This window comes from Rhinoraja longicauda, chromosome 11 (assembly GCF_053455715.1).
Source record: "Rhinoraja longicauda isolate Sanriku21f chromosome 11, sRhiLon1.1, whole genome shotgun sequence".
NCBI classification, from domain to species: domain Eukaryota; kingdom Metazoa; phylum Chordata; class Chondrichthyes; order Rajiformes; family Arhynchobatidae; genus Rhinoraja; species Rhinoraja longicauda.
The window spans coordinates 15009270-15024646 of NC_135963.1; the positions used below are offsets into that span (position 1 = coordinate 15009270).

Below are 15377 nucleotides of genomic sequence, written 5' to 3' on the forward strand. Positions count from 1 at the left end.
AGCCTCTCTTCTAATCATATGATGTTAAAGATATTTTAGGTGCAGAGCCATCTATGAATTTTCTTTCATTGATGTAGGTACCATGGTGAAACTTGTGCAGCATCTATTTCCACCCTCCCAGTTCCAAGGTATTGCTTCTTTTGTAAATACAGCAGTGTGCTTTTAAAGCCCTTCCTCACAGCTTTTTTTTTAATGTTGTTGGTTGTCTTTTCTGAATTCCCAATCCCATTTCATTGCCATTTTGAGTAGAGCCGCCATGACCTATTATTTTGGTACAAAGTAGCATTTGATTTCATGCCAGTACTCGACTGTGCGAACTTCTGAGGGGAAGGTATTATTGATGCTGCATGTTCTGCTGTTACGCTCTGCTGCATGTTTAACAGTAGAATATTTATAATAGACTGCCTGTTAGTACATGGTAACTGTGGTTCCGAATGGCTTTACTGAACAGTTAAAACAATTCTCTCACCTATTATATGTTGCTGTTGCTCTCTAAAGCTGAACTGCAGTTTCTGAAGTGATGGCTTGCACAGTGAGCAGAATTGGCTTTTCTGAATCTCTCAATCCCATTTCGTTGCCATTTTGGGTATGGGTACCATGATCTGTTATTTTGGTACAAAGTAACATTTGGTTTCATGCCTATCAGTGCTTTGCTGTGTATGAACTTCTGAGGATTCTAATTTGAACTCAGGGGTTCCAATTTGTTGCCTTAAACACAGAAAAATTCAGATTTGATGTTCCAATCTAGGGTCACGCGCAGAATAATCTCAACTAACACTCTGTTGCAGCACTTTTGGATGAACCTTTAATCCAAGACTCCATTTGCCTGCTCGAGGGATAGAAAAGCTTGTTTGGGCCAATTTTGAAGACGACCAGGGGTGTCATTCAATATCTACTCAATTGGCATTTTATAGACAAATTGTCTGACCATATTGCATTGTTGATTTGGGGAGCTTGCTGTACATTAAGTGGCGAGTAACCTTATCGAATTTACAACAATAAATGCACATGAAAAATATTGTATTGCCTGCCATGTGTTTTGGGTAAAAACAAACCGTTCCTTTTAAAAGAAGTATGATTGGCATTACGTTGAAATGCAATTTGGTTTGAAGTTTAAAAATTAGTAAGTTCTGTGTTTTCAGTGATTTTATGTATCTGCCCACTGTATAGATCTAAAGTAAGTTCAGGGAGGCTTGAAGAGTTCTTGGGTGGTTGCTGTAGAGACTGGAACAGAAACTTCTACTACTCCTGTTCAGAATAACTAAAATTTCCAAAGAAAAGTCATTGACTTAACATTTTGTTCTCTTTCACTCTCCAAAGATGATGTCTGACCAGATGAGCATTTTTAACATTTCTGTTTTTATTTCAGATTTCCGACATCTGCAGTATTTTTATTTATGTACAGATTAAAGTTTGCCTGGAAAGGTGTTTGATCTTCCCATCTGGTTGTTGATGCTTCTGCTACCTTGCTGTTTTCTGAGACCTTTTGGCAAAGGCAGGACTATACAGGCACCTCTTATTATAAATGGGAGTTACATGCTTGATAAGCAGCACGTAATTCAAAACGAGTAAATTATACATATACATGACTACGCTGTCAACAGTACATTTGAGCGTGTTATTCCGAAATTACCAGTGTGTAAATTAAGCTTTGGTATTAAAGGAACAAGTGATTTATGTTAAAAATGCATAAATCAAACACATAAAACGCGAGGTGCCTGTATATGTGTATCAGCGGACTATGATTAAGGGGTTCTGTTTTCACCTATTTTGAGGACTCATGGTAACCTTAAGTTTAAGCATGAGGCAGAAATATTAATTCTTTTTACAGCTCCAATTGTAATTGGTGAACATCATTGTTCAGTTTAATATGTACATAGGCTTGCAAAGCTAGCAATAATTTATTACTTAATATTTTAGGACCAGAAGCATTTTGTGACTATTACATGTAATGTACCAGAAGTAGTGAATTTTTACAGCCTAATTAACTCTATAACTATCAAATATTATTGCTTTCACTACTGCCTTCAGTTTGTTGCGATGGGATCTTTTAAATGAGCAATTGCACCTCTGAAGAAGGGTCTCGACCCGAAACGTCACCCATTCCTTCTCTCCTGAGATGCTGCCTGACCCGCTGAGTTACTCCAGCTTTTTGTGATACCTTCCAATTGCACCTCCATATCGCCAATATCCTGAAATCATCCAGAAGGATTTAAAATGCAAAATAGTGTTGAAGTGGGATTTGGAAGAGGCTTGGAGGTTGAAAATAGGTGACTGATTTGGGGAATGAATTCTGGAGCAGAGAGCCTAGGCTGCTGAATCTTTACAAAACCTACAAACTAAGCGATTGAAATTGGGGTGAGACATGGATGAGAATGTTAAAATACAGGCTTTACAAGACTGAGAATCTATGCAGCTCAGAGTGATGAATGGATGAACTTAGATGGTATAAGAAACGCTTAATAGTTTTGAATGAGCTCAGGCTAATGGAGATTGGAAACTGGAACGCCAACTAGGTAAGCATTGGACTGTAAATTCTGGAGATCACAAGTATGGATGAGTATTTGAGCAACAGGAGAATTAGGTGAGGGTTAAAATTAGGGGATCCGACAGAAATGGAAATATAAAGGAGCTGTGTAAAAGAAAAATATGTAATGGGTTTAATGTGACTATAAATCTTTCATGCCACAAATGAGACTTTTGAGACAACTCAATTTTTAGCTTATACACAAATGTGAGGAGGGATTAAATTCATGGAGAGAGGTCAGATTTGCAAAGTATGATTAACTAACATAACCAGCACCTTTAACTGCACAAGGGAATATGGAAGGAAGTGAGGTATTGGCTTAATTTACCACAGCCCATTTGCTGCAGTGGAGTTTCAGGTCTGGGATGCAGGAACCTATTTTCATTGTACATTTTCAAAGCATGCATCCACATGCAGGTGTAATCCATTTTCATATCTTTGTGGTTAATATTTGGGCTTCTCGTGGAAAGGTCAAACTGCTTTTTGCTAACATAAAGCTGTCTGGATTTATATAAAACAAATCAGCTAGTTCGATCATCGGCCTTCTGGTTATCCAAATAAATGGCTTGGCTTGTTTCAGAACATTTCACATTCTCACATTCTCACCCAGCATGCACAGAGGAAGCCTTGAACTGTTTTATTTTGGTGACTTGCATAAAAGTCACTCAGCGCGGAAGTGGGCACCTGATCATATTAATCCCATCTTCCAGCACTTAACCCACAGTCTTCAATGCCTAAGTAATTCAAATACTCATTCTAGGCAATTATTAAATGTCAGCGACACTGTTTTCACTATTCTCTCAGGCAGCTTCCTCCAGGTGCTCACCATTCTGTAGGTAGAAAGGATTCCCCTGATTCTTTCTTAAATCTCTCTTCCCAACTCTATATCAATGTCGTCTATTTTTATATTCCTCTACAATGGGGAAATGTTTTCTGCAGTTTCCTCTGTAATCTTCATAATCTTATATACCTGAAATATATCCCCCTTAACAACCTCCACTCCAGACGAAATAGACCTAACCCCATCAGTCTCTCATTATAAATGAAATGCTTCCTCCCTGGTCAATCCCCTCTGAACCATCTCCAGCGCTATCAAATCTTTCCTATAGTGTAGTGACTGGATGTAAAACCAGCTGAGATCTGACCAATCTATGCACAAAAACTCTTGTTTGTTTTTTTGTTTGTTCCTGAACTACAGCCAAAACAGTACACAATAGCGCGACAATTTTAGGCCCACCTTACTCACCGTCGTCCCTTTGGTGCTAATGGAAGAAGTTTCATTGAAATCGGTTATATTTTTTAAGTTATTCACAGTTTAAATCTATTTCCGAGGGGGGAGGGAGGGAGGGGGAGGAAGGAGGATAAGTGGGGTTGAGGGGGATGGAGTGGGGGAGAGGAGGGGTGGGGGGGAGGGGGAGAGGGGAGGGGAGGGGGAGGGGGTGGGGGGAGAGGGGAGGGGGTGGGGGGGGGGGGGGGGAGGAGAGAGGGTGCTGCACCAATGCAGGAGAGGTTTGGGCCCAACAGGCCAACGATCTAGTATTTTATAAAGTTCCCTCCCTACTCTGGAATTCAGTGCCTGAGTAGTGAAGGCCAATATCTCTCATGCAACCATTACCACATGATCAACCTATGCTGCCACCTTCATGTGCACCAATCACTACCATTCATGGAGTAGCTCTTGTTGATGTTGATAGCTGTAACTGTAAGCTCTTTGTGCATATTGAGCAATGTTGAAATATCATTAAAAGATTTGTAGGAAAAGAGCTGATTGGAGTTTTCCCATTGCTTAAATGAAACGACAACAAAATGCACAATCTTCCCCCCCACCCCATCTTTCCCTTCCCTTCTTTTCCACAGGTTGGGTAGATTCAGGAAAATAAAAGTTATAAAATTCCTAAATGTGATCTGGTCACTGCTAATTTTAATAGATAGATCTGAGGAATAACCCAGCAAATACACTTGGGTGCGGGATGGTTTTGTGGAAAGTTGCTAGTTGCCAGTTTAACTGCCTTTTTATTATGCCCCCCCCCCCCCCCTCCCCTTGCAGATCATTCTCCCACTGCAAACAATAATAATATGTCAGTGTATATTGCACGTTTGATGCTTGTCTGTTTTTCTCATGGAGTCCAATCTCCAGAAACCCAAATTTGAGGTAGTGTTGAACTGTATATTTCAATGGTCAACCAAGCTATAAGCAACAAAGCAAAGTAGTGGCATCATGGTGAACCAGCATATAATTTAAAATAATGTCTTTTAGAAGTTAATTTGATTCTGACTCCTGAACTGGTGATAATCATTTTATTTGGTGTGTGTTCATCCCAGGCATTGCCTGTATTGCCTTGTCCATCGTGGATCAGCAGGGAAACTCCGTGGTGACAATGCAACACCTGGCACAAGCAGACCCGTCAAAACTGTGCTTTGGCATGGATCTCATTCAGGAGGCAGATTTCAACAGCTTGACAAATGTCTTCAGATACGAGAGCAACTCTGAAGGGAAAATAACAGGTAGCCGCTTGTGTATTTCCAGATGTAAAAATGTACTTGATTCTGAATGCCTTCAAAGCAACATTAATGATGTATCCAAGATAACATTTTTGGAGGAGATTAGTTTTAAAAAGAATCTTCAGCAGACCTGGATGGAATGGACAGATGTATATTTATTGTACAATCTTTTTAACATTGAGAATAAGGTGGACAATTCATTGTCCAGCCTTTTAAGCTTCCTCTTGAATATATTCTGGTGGTGTTCTAACAATGCTGTTATAGTGTCATTGAGTTGTACAGAACAGAAAAGGCCCTTTGCCCACCACTTCCATAACTACACCCTTCCCATCTACACCAATCCCATTTGCTTTCTTTAAGACCATATCCTATGCTTACTTGGGGATGTTGACACAATTATAAAGGTAGTGGTCAGTATGTCCCCTTAAATGATAGTTTTGTGACAAGTGCCTGCTGCAGTTGCCACCACGCGCATTCTTTACCACTTCCTATATTAATCCGGAGCACTTGCTTACCTCTTCTTCTTCACCCCCGTGGTATCAAACAGAACTTTTATCATGGATTTGCTGGAAGTTGACATGCACAATGTCACAATGTTTTCCAATACCTATGGAAAGTCACTTGCTTGCTCCATAAGATGAAGCAGCTTAATCAGGCAGCGTCTTTCCATTATTCATTCTTAGTCTTCTGAGTAAAAAGCAAGCGATTCTGCTCGGAATTCACTGCTTTTACTTTCATAATTCAGAGAAAGTTCAGGATTCCCAATTAAAGCCGTGAGTGCGGCACGGTGGCGCAGCGGTAGAGTTGCTGCCTTACAGCGAATGCAGCGCCGGAGACTCGGGTTCGATCCTGACTACGGGCGCCGTCTGTACGAAGTTTGTACGTTCTCCCCGTGACCTGCGTGGGTTTTCTCCGAGATCTTCGGTTTCCTCCCACACTCCAAAGACGTGCAGGTATGTAGGTTAATTGGCTGGGCAAATGTAAAAATTGTCCCTAGTGGGTGTAGGATAGTGTGCGGGGATTGCTGGGCGGCACGGACCCGGTGGGCCGAAGGGCCTGTTTCTGCGCTGTATCTCTAAATCTAAAAAAAAAATCTAAAATCATTCAAGTTCTGTTCAACTGATTGTGAAGCACGCTCAGCTGTTGGACTACTAAAGAAACCCAATGGGAAGTGCAACTCATGAGAGCAGTTATCTCTTTGGATGTTCATCCCCGGTCTTAAATGCCTGGAGAGTTTAGTGCCACATGAGCAGTAATGTGATGAAATATTCAAATGTAGTTAACAAGTTACAGGTATGAGTGAGCACCACACAAGTAGTCGTTCTGATGCAAATCACAGAATATAGCTGTAACCGTCTGTTCCCAGTTTGAGCATACAGCTGTATGTAATCGTTCTTTTATCATTTTAGATCCAAACACTCTTGTACGTTTTGACATTTGGGAACAGGGGAACATTAGTCTCCTGCAGCTTACTGAAAAACTTCAGAATGGCCTCCGTCATGCTCTCTGCGATGTTGTGATGGAGTTTCGAATGCTCCAGTGCCCTCTGTGTGTGGAGTCCTACTATCTGGTCACTGCGACACCGGAGAGTGATGGCAGGAATGGTAAGATGTTGAAATCCAAATTAGTATAACCCCGCACCGTTGGCTGAGAAGAAAAGTAAGTGTTAATTGCAGTGAAAAAGGCAGTTTAAAAAGAGAGCCAAGAGGATGCTAGTAGTCAGTTTGAAAAGTCCGGGAGCAGAGCAAGGACGCCCGTTGGCTGAGAAGAAAAGTAAGTGTTAATTGCAGTGGAAAAGGCAGTTTAATAAGAGCGCATAACTCCAAGCTGGTCAGGAAGGCAGCAGAGAAGTGAGATTGGTTGATCAATTAAAGCAGACGATTGGTAAATTGTCCATTTAAGTAATTTAGTGACTGATATAAGCAAGGCTTGCACAAGGGGTGCAGCCCTGTTGAGGGAAGTGCCCTGTGAGAAAAGTGCGAGTTTTTGGCTGCGAGTCTAAGTGCTCTGTGAGAAAAGTGCGAGTCTTTGGCTGCGAGTCTAAGTGCCCTGTGAGAAAAGTGCGAGTCTTTGGCTGCGAGTCTAAGTGCCCTGTGAGAAAAGTGCGAGTCTTTGGCTGCGAGTCTAAGTGCCCTGTGAGAAAAGTGCGAGTCTTTGGCTGCGAGTCTTCGGCGAGGAGGCTGAGGTGAGGAGTTTACGCTTGTTTTTTGAGCCGGAATTGTGTTTGACACCAAAGTAATGGCGCACAAGTTGGTGCAGTGTGTTTCCTGCAGGATGTGGGAAGGTAGAGACACTGCTGGAGCTTCTGGGAGCTACACCTGCAAGAACTGTGTCCAGGTGCAGCTCCTGACTGGACGTGTGGCAGAGTTGGAAAAGCAGCTGGTTGACCTCGGGGCCATCCGGGAATGCGAGAGTTTCCTGGACAGGACCTACTATGAGGCTGTCACGCCAAGGGTCCAGGTTGAGCGAAGGTGGGAGACCGTTTCAGGGGGGAGCGAACGTGGACTACAGGAGACCCTGGTGGCTGTGCCTATTGCAAACAGGTACACCCTATTGGGAACTGTTGGGGCAGAAGACGCTTCCAGTCCGAGCGGCAGTCGCGTTGGCGGTTCTATCCCAGGCAAGGAAACTCGACCGGGGAGACCGAAGTCAGAAAGAGCCATAGTAGTCGGTGACTCCATTGTCCGAGGTACGGACAGGAGATTCTGTGGCGACAGGCGGGAGTCGAGGATGGTTCGTTGCCTCCCTGGTGCCAGGGTTCAAGACATCACGGAGCGGCTTCAGAACATCCTAGCGAGGGAAGGTGATCAACCGGAAGTAGTTGTACATGTGGGCACAAACGACGTTGGGAGGAAGAGGAAGGAGATACTGCAGCGTGAGTTTAGGGAGTTGGGAAGAAGACTGAGAAGTAGGACGTCGAGGGTGGTTATCTCTGGACTGCTACCTGTACCTCGTGCTGGTGAGGGAAGGAACAGAGAGATCGGGGATATGAATGTATGGCTGAGGGGCTGGTGCAGGGAGCAGGGATTTAGATTTCTGGACCACTGGGATCTCTTCTGGGGTAGGGGTGACCTGTACAAAAGGGACGGGTTACACCTTAACAGCAGGGGGACCAACATTCTGGCAGGCAGGTTTGCTAGTGCTACGAGCGTGGCTTTAAACTAAGTAGTGGGGGGGAGGGGTTGACAAATTGGGAATATGGAGATGGAGTTAAAGGGGAAGCGAATACAGGAGAAACTGTAAAGGACTCTCGTATGAATGGGAAGGGAAGTTCTAGAAAGGATATGAGAGTAAGGTCAGGGTCAATTGTGACCGGTGTGAGAGGGGAGGTAAATACCGAAGTTAAAGTGTTGTATTTAAATGCGCAAAGTATAAGAAATAAAGTGGATGAGCTTGAGGCTCAGTTAGACATTGGCAAGTATGATGTTGTGGGAATCACTGAGACATAATAATAATAATAATAATAATCCGTTTATTTTATATAGCGCCTTATCGCATGCTCAAAGCGCTTTACAAAAACAATTAACATAGAAACAAACAGACAAACTATCCTGACGGAAAAGCGGCGAATACACAACGCCAGCGTCCTCTCACGTCAGGGTCCGGCAGTAGACATTAAAAAGCACAAGACACACAGATATAATTTTTTACACAAAACAGCCATCACAGTGATTGCTCTAGGCACACCCTCACTGTGATGGAAGGCAAAGTCTTATCTCCTCCTCATTCTTCTCCCGTGGTGCCACGAGGTGATCGAGGCTCCCAACTTTTTGAAGCCCCCACCGGGCGATGGAAAGTCCCAGGGCCGAGCCGAGCAGGCCGATGAAAGTCCTGAGCCCCCACCGGGCGATGGAAAGTGCTGCGGCCGAGCCACGCAGGGCGATGAAAGTCCTGAGCCCCCACCGGGCGATGGAAAGTGCCGCGGCCGAGCCACGCAGGGCGATGAAGGGCCTTCGGGCGGGTTGATCGTACCTCGCGCTTCGGGGCGGTCGAAGCTGCTACGGCTGGAGCTCCCAAAAGCCGGTCGCCAGCCAGGGACCTGCGAACTCCCGATGTTGCGGTCTGCAGGGCCCACGGCCGAAGCCTCCGAGATGGTAAGTCCAGGCCCTGCGACCGGAGTCTTTGAGGTCGATCCCAGCTGGAGGCCGCCGACTCCACGATGTTAGGCCGTAGCGCGAACGGAGATACGACACGGTAAAGGTCGCATCTCCGTTGAGGAGGAGATTTGAAAAAAGGTTTCCCCCAACCCCCCCACCACCCCCCTACATACACAGAATTAAAAATAAAACAAAACGTACATTTAACAACGACAACGACAATGACATGGCTACAAGAGGACCAGGGCTGGGAGCTGAATATTCAGGGGTACACAACGTACAGAAAAAACAGGCAGGTGGGGAGAGGGGGCGGGGTAGCTCTGTTGGTAAGGAATGATATTCACTCCCTTGCAAGGAGTGACATACAATCAGGAGATTTAGAATCAGTATGGATAGAGATGAGGAATTGTAAGGGTAAAAAGACCCTAATGGGAGTCATCTACAGGCCCCCAAACAGTCGCCTCGACATAGGGTGCAAGTTGAATCAGGAGCTAAAATTGGCATGTCACAAATGTAATGCTACGGTGGTCATGGGAGATTTCAACATGCAGGTAGACTGGGAAAATCAGGTTGGTAATGGACCCCAGGAAAGAGAGTTTGTGGAGTGCCTCCGAGATGGATTCTTAGAACAGCTTGTACTGGAGCCTACCAGGGAGAAGGCAATTCTGGATTTAGTGTTATGTAATGAACCTGACCTGATAAGGGGACTCGAGGTAAATGAGCCATTAGGAGGCAGTGACCACAATATGATAAGTTTTACTCTACAAATGGAGAGGGAGAAGGGAAAATCGGAGGTGTCCGTATTACAGTATGGCAAAGGGGATTACAGAGGCATGAGGCAGGAGTTGGCCAAAATTGACTGGAAGGAAGCCCTAGCAGGGAAGACTGTGGAACAACAATGGCAGGTATTCCTGGGAATAATGCAGAAGTTGCAGGATCAATTTATCCCAAAGAGGAGGAAAGATTCTAAGGGGAGTAAGAGGCACCCGTGGCTGACAAGGGAAGTCAAGGACAACATAAAAATAAAAGGGAAGAAGTATAACATAGCAAAGAAGAGTGGGAAGCCAGAGGATTGGGACTCTTTTAAAGAGCAACAGAAGATAACTAAAAAGGCAATACGGGGAGAAAAGACGAGGTACGAGGGTAAACTAGCCAATAATATAAAGGAGGATAGTAAAAGCTTTTTTAGGTATGTGAAGAGGAAAAAAATAGTCAAGGCAAATGTGGGTCCCTTGAAGACAGAAGCAGGGGAATTTATTATGGGGAACAAGGAAATGGCAGAAGAGTTGAACCGGTACTTTGGATCTGTCTTCACTGAGGAGGATACAAACAATCTCCCAGATGTTCTAGTGGCCAGAGATGACAGAGGAACTGGAGGAAATCCACATTAGGCAGGAAAAAGTTTTGGGTAGACTAATGGGACTCAAGGCTGATAAATCCCCAGGGCCTGATGGTCTGCATCCCAGGGTGCTTAAGGAGGTGGCTCTAGAAATTGTGGACGCATTAGTAATGATTTTCCAATGTTCTATAGATTCCGGGTCCGTTCCTGTGGATTGGAGGGTAGCTAATGTTATCCCACTTTTCAAGAAAGGAGGGAGAGAGAATACGGGAAATTATAGACCAGTTAGTCTGACATCAGTGGTGGGGAAGATGCTGGAGTCAATTATAAAAGACGAAATTGCGGAGCATTTGGATAGCAGTAACGGGATCGTTCCGAGTCAGCATGGATTTACGAAGGGGAAATCATGCTTGACTAATCTACTGGAATTTTTTGAGGCTGTAAATAGGAAAATTGACAGGGGAGAGCCGGTGGATGTGGTGTACCTCGACTTTCAGAAAGCCTTCGACAAGGTCCCACATAGGAGATTGGTGGACAAAATTAGAGCACATGGTATTAGAGGTAGGGTACTGACATGGATAGAAAGTTGGTTGACAGACAGAAAGCAAAGAGTGGGGATAAATGGGTCCCTTTCAGAATGGCAGGCAGTGACTAGTGGGGTACCGCAAGGCTCGGTGTTGGGACCGCAGCTATTTACAATATATATGAAGGGATTAAAAGTACCATTAGCAAATTTGCCGATGATACAAAGCTAGGTGGCAGTGTGAACTGTGAGGAAGATGCTATGAGGTTGCAGGGTGACTTGGACAGGTTGTGTGAGTGGGCGGATGCATGGCAGATGCAATTTAATGTGAATAAGTGTGAGGTTATCCACTTTGGTGGTAAGAATCGGAAGGCAGATTATTATTTGAATGGTGTCAAGTTAGGATAAGGGGACGTACAACGTGATCTGGGTGTCTTAGTGCATCAGTCACTGAAAGGAAGCATGCAGGTGCAGCAGGCAGTGAAGAAAGCCAATGGAATGTTGGCATTCATAACAAGAGGAGTTGAGTATAGGAGCAAAGAGGTCCTTCTGCAGTTGTACAGGGCCCTGGTGAGACCGCACCTGGAGTACTGTGTGCAGTTTTGGTCTCCAAATTTGAGGGCGTGCAGCGTAGGTTTACTAGGTTAATTCCCGGAATGGCGGGACTGTCCTATGTTGAAAGACTGGAGCGACTAGGTTTGTATACACTGGAATTTAGAAGGATGAGAGGGGATCTTATCGAAACGTATAAGATTATTAAGGGGTTGGACATGTTAGAGGCAGGAAACATGTTCCCAATGTTGGGGGAGTCCAGAACCAGGGGCCACAGTTTAAGAACAGAGATGAGGAAAAACTTTTTTAGTCAGAGAGTTGTGAATCTGTGGAATTCTCTGCCTCAGAGGGCAGTGGAGGCCAATTCCCTGAATACATTCAAGAGAGAGCTAGATAGAGCTCTTAAGGATAGCGGAGTCAGGGGGTATGGGGAGAAAACAGGAACGGGGTACTGATTGAGAATGATCAGCCATGATCACACTGAATGGCGGTGCTGGCTCGAAGGGCCGAATGGCCTACTTCTGCACCTATTGTCTATTGTCTATTGAAACAAATGTTACACGCAATAAGCATGCAATTCAGCTCGTGTTTAAAGAGCCGTGAAAATACTTATTAATGTAAGATGATTTTTGTAATGTGCTTAAGTTTCAAATGGGATAGGTTGATCTGCTCATTTAATATTCTACCTTCCATGTCCTGACTCATATCAAATTGTTCTCATCAGTCACTCCTGTCTGCATTAACCCTCTAGCCATTATGTTTTCATCCTTGTGTTTGTATCCTTTTACACTTTACCCCCCCCCCCCACCTCTCCACAATCTTCAGAGGCTCATAATTTCACAGGGCTATCTAACCTTCTAAACCTGGTCTTGTTCAACACTGCCCTCTTCTTACCCTGCTATTACCTTCAACAGCTCGATCCAGTACATTTAATTAAGCCTTACCTAAAGTGTTACATATCCCTTGTGTAGGAAGACTGCAGATGCTGGTTCATACCGAAGATAGACACAAATTGCCGGAGTAACTCGGCGGGTCAGGCAGCATCTCTGGAGAAAAGGAATAGGTGACGTTTCAGGTCGGAACCTTTCTTCAGGGTCTTCATCACCTATTCCTTTTCTCGAGAGATTATTGATCTCTGAGTTACTCCAGCATTTAGTGTCTATCTTACTTTCTCCCTTCCTTTCTTTCAAATCGTTCTCAACTAAGCATTTGATCACATATACTAAGACTTTTGGTTTTGGCATCAATTTTTATTTTACAATGTGCTCAAATTTTATAGATAGTTTAGTTTAGAGATACAGCGCGGAAACAGGCCCTTCGACCCACCGAGTCCATACTGACCAGCGATCCCCGCACACTAACACTACCCTACACACACTAGGGACAATTTTACATTTTGTACCATGCCAATTAACCTACAAACCTGTACGTCTTTGTAGTGTGGGAGGAAACCGAAGATCTCAGAGAAAACCCACGCAGGTCACGGGGTGATCATACAGACTCCGTACAGACAGCACTCGTAGTCAGGATCGAACCTGTGCCTCTGGCGCTGTAAGGCAGCAGCTCTCCCGCTACGCCACCATGCTGCCCATTGACACAAAAAAAACACTTAAGAATCTTTTATTAGACCCAGAATTTCACATTTTGTTTTACTTTGACAAGCATTGCTTAACATTTCTATCCACTACTTCTGTTCCTTGTCAGGTCAACTCAGCAAGTCTGGGTCAGAGATTAAGGAAGCAATCAACCTTTCTGAAAGTAAAAACAGTCCTGTGTCCATGCAAGCCTCACCTGTCCAAACCTCCAGCCCGAGTAATCCAGAATCTACCACTCCCACGAGCAAGACTGGCAGGCGCAGCTTCTGGGACATGCTGGTGAGTGCAATGTTTCACCCAGAGTAGGAAATATTGCTGCAGTTATATTGGGCTGTATTGGTAATTTCACTGTTTCGGAGCGTGTTTTACCTCAAGATTAAAGGTAACTGAAAACATGTATTTTTCAGAGCAAAACCGATTTCTCAGACACTAGCACTCCCAAGACAACAGACGACATCGTTCTGGAGAGGACCAACGACAGTCACATTCGCAGGAGGCACAAGACGGAGCATTTGAAGCAATCCTCCATCCAGGAGCGAACATCGACAGTGGAACTGGAGCAAACACAGCGCCAGGTGGTTTCAAGAAGGTACAGACCGTACCATCGATAAGATTTCCATTTATCTGAGTCAATTTCCCGCATTGAGCAAGTGGCAGTAGCCCTTTCAACTGAGAAGGACACAACGAGCTGGAGTAACTCAAGGGTTCAGGCAGCATCTCTGGAGAAGATAGTTGGGTGGCGTTTCGGGTCGTCACTTATCCATGTCTAACCCTGTCAGCCTGACAAGGGTCCTGACTCGAAACGTCACCGACCCATCTTCTCCAGAGATGCTGCCTGACCCGCTGAGTTACTCCAGCACTTTGCGTCCTTTGGTGTAAACCAGCATCAGCGGTTCCTTGTTTCAACCATTTGAACTGTATTTGGGGATCTTCTTATTTCTAACCTTCGCAGATCAAGCCTTCAGTTGGTCTATGAAACTATTCGGCATAATGACTGAGGTTGATCTTCTATCCCCTGTGTACATTTGCTCATGATGTGCTTAACTTCGGTCAGTGTAGTAGTCTATAATTTGCACTATTTATCGGTTGCGGAAGGTGATTTTTAATTAGTATCCTAATTCGCATTGGAACTTTCTCAGAGATATGTCCAAGTATATTGAGTACGGTGCTGTACACCAGTCTCTAACTTTTGCTGTCATCCCCATTCACTTCATTTAAATTGCTGACTACCATGACACTGATTAGATTTTATTGAGTTTACATCTTTATTCCTTTGGTAAAGAGAATATTCAATAGTTTTCGATTGAAAATAAGATGTGTGTTCATGACTAGCTGTCCGCAAACCCATCAGAAATCACGCACCATTTAATACTTCAGTGTATGTAACTGCGCTGATTGTTAAATCTCCATAGGAAACGGGCTAGTCAGCTGGAGGAAGGAGACCTGGGTTCTCTGAATCAGCTTTTCCATGTCACCTGTCAGCAATGGATGGCATTCATGGGGAGAATTGGTAAGTACATATTTAGTTTATTTTTAATTCTGGAGATACAAAGTGGAAACGGGTCCTTCGGCCCACCGTGTCCACTCCGACCAGCGACCCCCACACACTGGCACTCTCCTCCACACATGACAATTTTACCGAAGCAAATTAACTTGCAAACCTGTATATTTTTGGAATGTGGGAGGAAACCAGAGCACCCGGAGAAAACCTACGCAGGTCACGGGAAGAACGTACAAACTCTGTACAGGCAACACGCGTAGTCAGGATCGAATCCGGGTCTCTGGCGCTATAAGGCAGCAACTCTACCGCTGTGCCACCATGCTGCCTTTCCAGAAAATACTCAACAAATGATGGGCTTTGACATGAAAACCTCAATGTTTGTTGTACATTCACTGATTAAGTGATCGGATAAATTGATGGCAAATTTTGCCTATTCAGAACACTTTCTATTTCAGCTTGTGCAGCCAAATATATGCACTCTGTGTGTAAACCATGGCTCAAGTTCGAGCCTGAATTTGAGCTCATAATCTGGGCAGATGATTTTTGTGTGGTACCAAGGGAGTTAATGGCGTTGTCTTTTGGATGAAAAATTAAGCTGAGGCCTCTTCTGGTCAGGTCCCGCCTTTGTTTTGGTCAACATGTATTTCTCAAACAATAGTTGGCCAGTAATGGGTGTTAGCAGAGTCTGAATTAGTTGTCAAGGTTTTCAGTATAAACATGTCAAAAATAATTAGGAGAAAC

At 44.3% G+C, this 15377-nt stretch overlaps 1 protein-coding gene across 1 annotated transcript in view; it reads left to right on the forward strand.

The window, feature by feature from the left end:
* The window catches only part of szt2 (SZT2 subunit of KICSTOR complex), a 188464-nt gene that overhangs the window by 98447 nt on the left and 74640 nt on the right, over window positions 1-15377 (forward strand). Inside the window, exons 50-54 of the mRNA XM_078408309.1 lie at window positions 4850-5032; window positions 6439-6633; window positions 13245-13414; window positions 13543-13724; window positions 14548-14645. Coding sequence (XP_078264435.1) covers window positions 4850-5032; window positions 6439-6633; window positions 13245-13414; window positions 13543-13724; window positions 14548-14645 — 828 coding nt within the window. The remainder of the gene's footprint in view (window positions 1-4849; window positions 5033-6438; window positions 6634-13244; window positions 13415-13542; window positions 13725-14547; window positions 14646-15377) is intronic.